Below are 11,818 nucleotides of genomic sequence, written 5' to 3' on the forward strand. Positions count from 1 at the left end.
AATACCATTTTCTGAAAACAATGTGAAGTTTGAGGGATAAAATTATCACACATCAAACAAAATATTATATAAAGTACCATCAGTTTGAAGTTTCAAAACTAGTGTTGTCTTGTTTCCAGCTTAGGAAATCCAAAGCGTTGGAGAACAGCACACAAAAGGCATGGAAAATGGAAACACAGCCAACGAACCCGCCAGCTTCTGGACTCAAGCAAACGCTCTTCTTAGGAAGAATTTAACCTTTCAGGTAAGTCTATCAGTATCACCTCTCTTATCTATATTAACACATGTTTCTATTTCTCATGCTTTTATGTGTGATTTAAGAACCATTAAGATCAACTTAACTAATGCATGTTTACATTAAAGTTAGAAATAATAAATCCAACCCATAAAAGCAAATTGGTAAAATTACTTTTATCTCAAAAGTATTTTTTCACCTGAAAACCAAACATAGACTTAGTAGCCAAAGATTTGAATGGTTTTCGAGGTCTTAAGTTTTAATTTTGTTGTCGTCAATGTATATATAAAAAAAAAACAGTTGTATGATTTACGTAAGCTATTGTCTCCATTTTTTTTTTCAGAAACGAAATGTTAAAACAAACGTTCGACTCATCATGTCCCCGTTCATTTTGTGTCTGTTGCTGGTTCTGCTCCAAAGCCTAGTGGAGAACCAACTGGACAAGGCTGAGAACAAGTGTGGCTGCGTTTGTGTTAGGAGACAAGGGGACACGTGTCTCGAGGAGGAGTGCGGGGTTGAGCATTCGGATTTGGACCAGGTTGCCACGTGTCCCATCCCAGCCCTCCAGAATGGTCTCCTCTGTTGCAAGTGCCGGCACCACAGTACCGTGCCGTGAGAACAGATTATTTCCCATTTTCTGATTTTCCAAACTCGTCCTGCCGGAGGAATGGCTCTTGCCCTGTCACTATGTTCTTCACTGGCACTAACCAATCTTTTGGAGAAAGTAAGAAAACTATATAAATATATGTTTCTCCTTATATTGATTTGTTTCTTTCCAAATATGAAGTATCCACCAGTTTTGCTAACCATTAATTTTCATCGGAAGTCGCATCTTTCCTCCCAACTACTTTCTTAACTCATTGTGTTTCCTCTTTTGCAGTTATATCTAGGAATATGATCCCAAGTAACTTGAGTTCTATAAACAGTTCTGATATTACGGCTAGTTTGGCATCAAATGTAGTGGTGAGTTAGAATTTAACATTTTACCATTTTCTCTAGTAAGTTGAAAGCGTCTTTTTTTTTAGTTATTTATCGAGTTTAATAGCATGTACTGTCAAGTTATAACATTTTTTACACCATCGGTCAATCAAAAATTATCTTTTGTACGGTTTCTAATATAGCTAGTTAGTTGGTTACTAAAAAATCAATAAATTTATCATACATAACAATTTATAATTTACTGACAGTATAAAATTCCTTGATATTGCCTATGTGTATTATTTATTCTTATTTGTTTTTGGTTTAAATTTAATTTCATTTTGTCTATCAAAATGTAGGGATCAGATTCAGAGCCAGAGAACACCAATTTTCTGGAACCTGCTTTCTTTTCAGACCTTCCTATTTATTATCTACAGAATCAGTGCACACAGAACTCTACATTCTCCGTTTCTCTTCAGATAGCAGGCATTAGCAAGCAGCAAGGTATGGGACATTCTTGTATTGGCAACAATGTAATAATTCCTGATGTAATATGAGGAAAGTGAATCAGTAGGCAATAGGCATAGCTGTGTTGCATACAGCTATCAATGAAATTTGACATTCCATTGTGCAATTTCTGTCTATGAATCAAGAAGGTGATGCATGATTAAAATAATTAGATAAACTTGCATGATTAAAATAATTAGATAAACTTGCATGCTTTGGACATGTTCTTTTCAGCTTCCATGTGATTTAAGTTCATGTCTTTTGGGTCAAACAAGTAATTTGTTAAAACTCATAATTAGTCTTTAATTTAGTCAAACATCAAGGTAAAGTTGTTGTAATTGTGTGTACATTCATGCAGAACTGGGAGTGGGGAGGGGGGGGGGGGGTATAGGATCATTATAATTTCTCAAATAAAATGTTTGCCATGTTATGCCTTCAATGATAGGAGTCTCATTGCTAAATTGCCAAACTAGGAACCATCTAAAGAAAGTAGACATTTCTTTTTGTATAGTTTGTCAAAATTGTGACCTGTGATGCTTTTGAAACACTTTCACAATGATAGTAATCTTCTGCCCTATAAGTGCTCCCACAAATTATTTTGAATATGTTTGCATGTATTATACTTGTCATTTTTTGCTTCTTTTTTTTATACTATGCTCAAGGCTTGCATCTGCTGCCTAAAATTTCTTACTAATTCAAGTTTTTGTTTTCCTCTGGATGCAGAGGTAATATGTGCTCAGGGTTTACGTTTATGGCGTAATAGTTCTTCTGAGGTGAACAATGAGCTATATAAAGGTTATCGGAGAAGTAACACAGAGAGACAGATCAATGAGATAGCTGCAGGTAGGTATATAATTATAATTAGTATATGACATTAAGTTTGGGGCAATACTTATTTTCATATTACTTTTGACAGGTTATGATTTTTTAAATTCAAATCGGAGTATATTTAATGTCAGCATATGGTACAACTCAACCTACAAAAATGACACTGGCTTTAATCAAATTGCATTGGCGCGTATTCCTCGTTCTGTAAATTTGGTATACATCTAAAATTGTTTTTTTTAACTGTGCACCCTTTATGTTATTGTCTATAGTTGATATGACATTGTGTAACAGAAAACTCAGTCTCAGTATATGAAATAACTACATGCTACTTGCTATATTCACTTTAAAATCTAAACTCATACTTAAGTCATTTAGATGGAAGAGATTTGAAGTAGGCATATAATTTTTTAAAAGAAACTTAATCATTAGTGTTCAAATTCATGACTTAAATGAAAGTAGTAAAAGGAATTATCATGATACCCAAGTAACATTTGATTGCGGTATTTTAGATTTCAAAACTATATGATTGTAATTTCCTTTGGATACATCGATTGTAATAATAGCATTTGTGGGTCTCTTTTTGTATGGTATATTATGCTACGGACTGACTTCTATTGTCGATGCACTTGCAGGTATCAAATGCCTACCTTCAGTTTCTATTGGGACCTGGTACCAAAATGTTTTTTGAGTTTGTAAAGGAAATGCCAAAACCTGAGACCCCGATTAAATTTGATTTGGCTTCTCTTTTGGGTGGTCTCTTCTTTACATGGGTCATCCTACAACTTTTCCCTGTAAGTACATAAATATACAAAGTATATGTACAATGAACTACATTGTTTGTAACAATAGAATTTAGCATAAATGAGAGGAAAAAACTGACATGGATTGAAGAATGGGTTTCTATTGGCTAAATTTTTTGAATTAGGCCTCTCATTCTTACTTCTACCCATATTATCTTGATATATGTGTAACAATGTAAAGCCTCTTTCTGGATAAGGTTTGTTGCACTCAGAACAATACATGATTCAAAGGAAACAATTTTATCCAATATATATTGTCAATATAGAATAACTTATTTTCTAATATGTTTTTATAAACATGTGCATTCATTGATGTAGATTGCCTTGACATCGTTAGTATATGAGAAGCAACAAAACTTAAGAATCATGATGAAAATGCATGGCCTTGGAGACGGGCCATATTGGATGATTTCGTATGGTTATTTTCTTGCCATATCCATTGTCTACATGCTGTGTTTTGTGATTTTTGGCTCAGTCATAGGTAAGAATGCAACCAGTGTACTGTGTAACTGTTTTCTTTCTTTGATATTTTCCATTTCTCAATACAATTGCTTTTTTTTTTCAGGGTTGAATTTCTTCACAATGAATGACTACAGCATCCAATTTGTGTTTTATTTCATCTATATAAATTTACAAATTTCACTGGCTTTTTTATTGGCTTCCCTGTTTTCAAATGTTAAAACTGCTACAGGTTTGATGATTGTTATTAAGTTGTTGTATTAGTATTTTCTTCTATCTGATCTGATTACTGTTTTTTTTCCTCTCATTTTCTTTTTTATGTAATTGCAGTACTTGCATACATAGGTGTGTTTGGAACTGGGCTATTAGCTGGCTTTCTTTTCCAATTTTTTGTTCAAGACACGTCGTTTCCAAGTAAGTCAAAAAATGACTGAGAAATGATACCCATCTTGGGTCATTGATGTGATTTTTCCTAAATATTTTGATGTTGCTAGTTTAAAGACCTATCTATGGCTTGGTGTTTGGATTGACAGTTGTTGTACCATATCACAATTCTCAAACAAATAGTTTTCTGCATGGATTGTTGATGATGCAAATAACAATAGCCACAGTCATTTTTATAATTGCTTTTGTGCTCAATAAACCTTGGGAAATATTTTAATCATTGTTAACATGTTCTTGTCTGTAACTAAACTGCAAATAATTTTAGCTACAAATTTCATGTAGTTTTTGCTTTATTAATCTCTTTAAGAAACAGACAAAGGAAAAAAAATTCAATACGATGCAACATAAACTGAAATTTAGTGTCTTTTTCCCCTTTTCCCTACATGTTATTGTCCCCCTAATCATGTTAGGTATTATTGTTCTAGTGGTTAGAAACCTGCTTCAGTTTAATTTCATGCCAAAGGACAGTTGTAGCCTCTATTCATTAATAATACCTGTATGAAACGGCTTCTTGCTGCCTAGTCCATCCACTCCTGCTGCAGTACCTATTTAGCGATCAAATTAAGTTCTTGGTAGATTTATTTGTTGTTCTCATAGCTCCAGTCATTCATACTGGTAGCAGTAATAACAGAAGCAGAAAGAAATGGGAGTAAAAAGATTATTTTGGACATGATTAGGAGTGTTATGTTTCTCTAAATTGATACGTAAGGATGACTGATATGAGTTGGCACTTGGCATTTAAGGTTTAATGATTAAAGGGAAATCTGATGCGTTAGTATGAAATTCAGCAATTACTTCATTCTTTATTAACTGAAAAGAATAGACTAAACATGATCATTGTGAATAGAGTTTATATCTAAGTATATTACGTGCCAGTCATCTTTATGTATCATGCACTAACATGTTGACACTTTCTAACCTTTATTCTGGTCTGTTTTAATTAATTGTCTGTACAATTTCTTCAGGAGGGTGGATCGTTGTTATGGAGTTGTATCCTGGTTTTGCTTTATATCGTGGGCTATATGAGTTTTCGCAATATGCCTTTAGTGGGGATGCTTTGGGGAGCGATGGTATGCGCTGGAGCGATCTGAGTGATAGCACAAATGGCATGAAGGAGGTCTTAATTATCATGTTCGTGGAGTGGCTATTGGTGCTTTTGTTTGCTTATTATATCGATCAAGTTTTGTCTTCAGGAAGCAGGAAAAGTCCTCTTTTTTTCTTGAAAAGATTTCAGAAAAAGCCTCATTCATCTTTTCGGACGCCTAGTATCCAAAGGCAAAAATCTAAGGTTTTTGTTCAGATAGAGAAACCTGATGTCACTCAAGAGGTAGATTTTGTTTGCTTTGAATACATATATTCATTATTATGTATTCGCCTCCTGGTTTTAGAAATTAAGAAACCTAATTTCTATCCATAACCATAAGTGGATTTCACAGACTGGTTTCAGAAATTGATGTAACGATGCAATCTCAGAAGTAGTAGTAGTGTAATAGATAATGCTTGAATAACTTGACACAACTAGGTGAAATATTAATTAAAGTATGGATTCCATTTGAGAAACAAATAACTTTCTTCAGTCACAATCTTTTAATTTTAAACACTATATATGTATTGTTTCTAGGGAAAAATTGTATGATAAAAGTGAATTAAAAGTTATTTTATTATTTCGTATCAGCAACATAAGCCTGTTACTTACATGCATGATGTGTTACTTTTTCCCATTTTGTCTTCAGAGGGAGAAGGTGGAGCAACTGCTACTTGAACCGACTATTAATCAAGCAATTGTATGCGACAACATGAGAAAAGTCTATCCGGGGAGGGATGGCAACCCGGAGAAACTTGCAGTGAGAGGGTTGTCCCTTGCTTTGCCTCAAGGGGAATGCTTTGGTATGCTTGGTCCCAATGGTGCTGGGAAGACTTCTTTTATCAATATGGTCAGTTAATGTAGATTTTCATCAGCAATAAAGTTTTTGGAGAATTCCTTGCTTTTCTTTCCCCATCCCTTCCTTCTCCCTTACATAAGTACAAGCAGGATTTGCCAATCATTCTTGTAAAGGATTTTCTCTTTATTTGACTTTCGTTCACATTACTTATTATTTTCTTATTGTGACGGGAATTAATTCTAATTCCCACCTGATGAAAAAAAGTAAAATGTATTGAGAAGAAAATGTTCCTATTTGACCACTATACATTATTAATATCGGGAAATAGAATAATTTAAATTCTCGAGTAACCAGAAAAATCTATTTAATTTCTCAGAGGAAAGAATAATTCTAAAACTACTTTATAAAGAGTATCTTTTTCAACGAAAATTGCCAATTTGTTGATGCTTAGGGATGTATGAATTCACAAAAGAACTTAAAGAAGTATGGACCTCTGATTGGTTTACTTCACTATTAGATGAAATTCTTATACTATGCCAGGAATCTTTTTTTCTTTTTTTTCTCTCTAGCTGATTTTCTCCTTAATTAACCAGCTTGTATATGCTTACAGATGATTGGTCTCACCAAGCCAACCTCTGGTACCGCATTTGTTCAAGGTCTTGACATAAGAACTCATATGGATGGAATATATACTAGCATGGGTGTATGCCCACAGCATGAGTAAGCTGGAATTTCCTCCAATTTATATGGTTTTTTAATGTAATATCAAGTTAAATTCATAACAGTTGAGAAATTTTATATATATTTTTTCTTTTATTATTTTAGCTTGCTGTGGGAATCCCTAACAGGAAGAGAGCACCTACTCTTTTACGGCAGACTTAAAAATCTTAAAGGTTCAGCCTTAACACAAGTAAGTCTATTTGAGATTATGACTAGGAAAATCTTGCATCATAGTGGGAGCAAAGAGAAAAATAGATCAGTGGCCACTCTTGTACCTATTTCTGAAATTTTTACTCTTCAGTGACAAAAGCATTAGACAGTTAAAACTTAGAAGTTGGACCATTCTTTAGTAATATATAAGAGGACACAAGTGTGTGAAATACCATGAGGAGGAGTATGAGTTTGTCAATATCAAAGGAAATTAAACATCCTATCCAAGTTATCAAACTAAATTATCCTCTTTCCCCTCTTAATTATTTATGGCATATTTTTCTTTTAAGAGGGTATATATCTTTAATTGACATGGCTGCTGCGTAGATACAAATTGAGCCAATTTCTCTCAGCATTTATTTAGCTGACAAGACAAGACTTAAGCAATTTTAACTTCCAACTCTAATGCTGCAGGCAGTGGAAGAATCGTTGAAAAGTGTAAACCTTTTTAATGGAGGAGTTGCTGATAAACAAGCTGGAAAATACAGTGGAGGAATGAAGAGGAGGCTTAGTGTCGCAATTTCATTGATTGGAGATCCTAAAGTAGTTTTCTTTTCCATTCAATCTGTTTCACTTTAACTAAACTACTTTTTTCTTTTCCTAAAAGATTCTTGTTATGTTTTCTTCATTCTAAATGTTTTTATTTTTATTTTTGTAAGGTTGTTTATATGGATGAACCAAGTACTGGATTAGACCCTGCATCAAGAAACAACTTATGGAATGTTGTTAAGCGTGCAAAACAGGATCGTGCAATCATTCTTACCAGTACTTTCTCACTCTCTTTATGCTTTTAGAAGCACAGAATCAGATACAAGCTGTTGCATTAATTGTTATAATCTAATATCTGGTTGATGAATATGATCTAGATATAAGCACATATACAAGCTTGTTTACTTTTTTTTGGTTTTATAACGTATATAGATTAATAAACCTTTGCTTGCATACACTTTTCAGCACATTCCATGGAAGAAGCAGAAGTCCTATGTGATCGATTAGGAATATTTGTAGACGGGGGCTTGCAGTGCATAGGCAATCCAAAGGAGGTAACATTGCTTAATTAATATATATGCTTTATCAACTTCATTTGCAATTAATGGGCTTGACCCTATAGATACCGGGCTCAACCTATAACTTTGGGGTTATTCTTTCTACACCCAACAAATTTCTTCTATACCCAACATATTCTAAAAAATTTTAACTTTATCCTTTTTTACTTCTTCTTCTTCTTCGTTCCTTCCTTTTTTTCTTTTCTTCGTATAGCTTATAGAAATTTTAGTGTTATATATAGTGACATTAATTATTTTTTAACATGATTGGTCTATTAGCTTAATTGGTTAGAGCGTCGTACTAATAACGTGAAAGTCACAGGTTTGATATCTGCATGAGTCATTAATTTTTTTAAAATATGTTAAGTGTAGAATAAATTTGTTAGGTGTAGGAAGGATAACCTAAATTTGGTCCATGGGATTAATGGACTTAGCTTAAGTCCATAGATAGTTAAAGACCTAGGCTTTTACTTTCATTCTTCCTTAAATGTGATGGAGGGAGTTGTTATTCTCACCTCCTATTTGCTCTTTGTGCCTCCTGCTAGTATTTTTGTAATTTTTTTGACAAAAAAATACCCTTTTTCGAAACTAGTTTTCAAAATGTATATTTAGAAATGTGTGATCCAGCACCGCTAAATACATTATGGAAACTAGTTTCGGTAATGTATAAAAAAATTTACTTTGCCGAAACTAGTTTTTGTAATACAAATTTTACATTATAACTAGCTTTCATAATAATATGTGAAAAGAGGGGAAGAAAAAAGATAAAAGATCGAGAAGACTTTGAAGAGAAGAGGAAGGGTGCAAGGAGGGTGAGGGTGAAGGTAAAAGATAATAGGGGGGTTGAAGAGGTGCAAATACTGATATTCAAATAATGGGTTTAAGGCCATAGATAGTAAAAGACCTTTTAGGCTTTTACTTTCATTGTTCCTAGTATGAGATTGATATTCATAGAATGAAATGATAAAATACTTACCGGTTATTCAGTATGCATTTTCAATATTTTTTTTTTCTTAACTGCTAATGTTACTAATGTTGTTGTTAGATTTTTGTTAGTGGGAGATTCAAATCCATGACTTTTTCTCCCTGTTCCTTTTTTCCTTTATCACCAAGCCAACCTTATAACCCCTTCAATATTCTCTTGTTTTTTTTCTGCCAAGTGACATTATTTTTTATACTTGTTGGCTTATCACAGTTGAAAGCCAGGTATGGAGGAACATATGTCTTCACAATGACAACATCTATGGATCATGAAAAGGATGTAGAGAATTTGGTGAGGCAACTCTCACCAAATGCTAACAAGATCTACCATATCTCTGGCACCCAAAAGTTCGAGCTACCAAAGGATGAGGTTAAAATAGCAAATGTATTCCAAGCTGTTGAAACTGCAAAGAGAAGCTTCACCGTTTCAGCGTGGGGTTTAGCTGATACCACACTGGAAGATGTCTTCATTAAAGTTGCACGTGGGGCTCAGGCATTTGACACCTTGTCATAATTTCATACTCATACAAAATTATTTATACTTGTACTCTGTATATATAGGATAAATTTTATTACATGTTGTATCACTAGTGTGTATATAACCGCGATTTTTGTTAGTTTTTGTCGTATTCTTTTTACAAATCTTCTCCCAAATAAAATAAGAGCTTAGTTTCTTCAATCTTCACTGTAAAATTAGTATACACATTAGTAACTCTGTATATGGAGCAACACGAATTGCGTCACAAGACCTTGAAATGTTAGTTAACTTGTTACCTGTTGGCTCAACATTGTCGCCTTTGCATGCTAGAAGTTGCAAATAATTAACAGATCGCACAAGCCAAATTTAATAATAAAAGAAAGGAGTAAAATTTCAAACTTCAACAGCCACATAGTCAATTTCACATATCAATTAAATGGCATTCTGGTTAGTATTTTCGCATTTCAACAACTAGAGTCAATTTCACATATCAACTAGATTTGAAATTCGTTTGACGCACGGTTTGATTAAATTATATATTTTTATATTCATATTTAGTATTTATATAAAAAATATTTACATTGGTAAAATTTATTTTTTAAAATATTTAATAGCATATTAAATATAATATATTAAATTATATTTTTTATTGAGGAGTTGTTGCCTAAAAAGTATTAAGCTGAATGAAATTCATTTTTTTTCAATTAATAATAGTGATGTAATACCTATATGAAATATATAAATTAAAAAATATAATAAATATAAATTTATAGATATTTAAATTTAAGTATTTATTTTTGTTTTTATGGATACTGTTTATATTACTTGAATTTTGTGTGTTGATAATTAATATTTTAAATGTTTTTCTTGAAAAATTAAAAATTTATTTTTAAATGATATTTTAATCATTTTGAAAATATTAGTTTTAATTATGTGATATTGTTGAAGTTTTGAATTAGTTAACCTTGTTACAGCTTAAATTGAAAATTATCTATCAATGTAATGAGATTTGTTTTTTTATTTATTATTATTTTATTACTTTCTATATTTTAAATTTATTAATCTATAATTATTTTAATTGATATTTTATTAATTTCTATATTTTATTTAATTTAATTGATATAAATATTATTTATCTATAAAGTATTATTGATATGCGTTACTCTGTTTTAATATTATTACATATTATTTTTAATATTTTACTATTTTTATTAAATTAAAGAAGACAATATTATTAACAATAATAATTGTATACTTTAAAGATATTATATATTTATTATACACAATGAATATTGTTAAGTATTGACAAGTGCACCAAATTGTCACGGGTAGTAAAGTAAAATGGAAGATTGAATGTCGAATTTACATGGACTTTGCCTGTACCTGAGTTGATGTATACACAATTTGTAAGTAAGAGATAAACAATTGTAATGAAAAGAATAAAGAAAGAATTAGAAGATAAAAGACAAGAAAAATAAGATTAAATGCAAATGATGACTTCAGAATTTAAATATATTGGAGCCTAACATGTCTAACTATCCTTCAATAGAGATATGTGAGTCTCATTATGTCTTTTTCTTTTGTTTTCTATTTCTTTTATAAATTCACGTAATATCGTGTTAAGCGGACCTTCTGGGGTTAGCAAGTAAGTATGACCATGATCAGGCGCTTAGAGCGGAATTCCTGCTAAGCGGAAATTCTTTGTGGACCTTCTTCGTGCTAAGGTCCAATCTTCAACTTTTCCTTCAAGGTTTTTCTTCAAGTTTTTGCACAAATTTTTCTTCAAAAATACTTGTAATTTCCTTCTTTTGAATTTTGCTTGGTCAAAAATTAAAGTGATATTAAAATTCTCATTATTTTATTAAAAATAACAGTAAAGTAGAGAAATTCTAATCATTCTTAATCAAAATTGACTATCAATTAAACTCAAATTTCGCATTTATCAAATATTTATTACACTATGGTCCGAGTTTGTAAAAATTATTATTATTATTAATAATAAGTTTTGAATTATCAAAAAATTATAAATATTATTTATATGTGCTATTCTTTTTTTAACAATATTGCAATATATTTTTCACATGTTACTATTTCTATTGTTTTTCTTAAATTTAAAAAGACAACGTTATTAATAGTAATAATTATTAAAATTGGTGAAAAATTATTAATAGTAAATATTTTATCAAATATTTATTACACTATGGTCTGAGTTTGTAAAAATTATTATTATTATTATTATTATTATTATTATTATTATTATTATTATTATTATTATTATTATTATTATTAATTTTTGAACTATCAAAATA

General features: G+C 31.4%; 1 protein-coding gene across 1 annotated transcript; it reads left to right on the plus strand.

The window, feature by feature from the left end:
* The first annotated feature begins 19 nt into the window (after positions 1-19).
* Positions 20-9,804, plus strand: LOC100805474 (ABC transporter A family member 7-like). Its single transcript, XM_014776562.2, is given in 19 exon segments — positions 20-244; positions 579-786; positions 789-959; positions 1,116-1,198; positions 1,513-1,657; positions 2,384-2,503; positions 2,577-2,701; positions 3,121-3,279; positions 3,607-3,769; positions 3,854-3,979; positions 4,078-4,161; positions 5,157-5,518; positions 5,925-6,125; positions 6,685-6,794; positions 6,900-6,984; positions 7,419-7,547; positions 7,664-7,769; positions 7,959-8,047; positions 9,246-9,804. Coding segments are annotated over 19 exon segments (2,850 nt in total). The 5' UTR covers positions 20-160; the 3' UTR covers positions 9,546-9,804.
* The last annotated feature ends 2,014 nt before the right edge of the window (positions 9,805-11,818 follow it).

Source organism: Glycine max, chromosome 6 (assembly GCF_000004515.6).
Source record: "Glycine max cultivar Williams 82 chromosome 6, Glycine_max_v4.0, whole genome shotgun sequence".
NCBI classification, from domain to species: domain Eukaryota; kingdom Viridiplantae; phylum Streptophyta; class Magnoliopsida; order Fabales; family Fabaceae; genus Glycine; species Glycine max.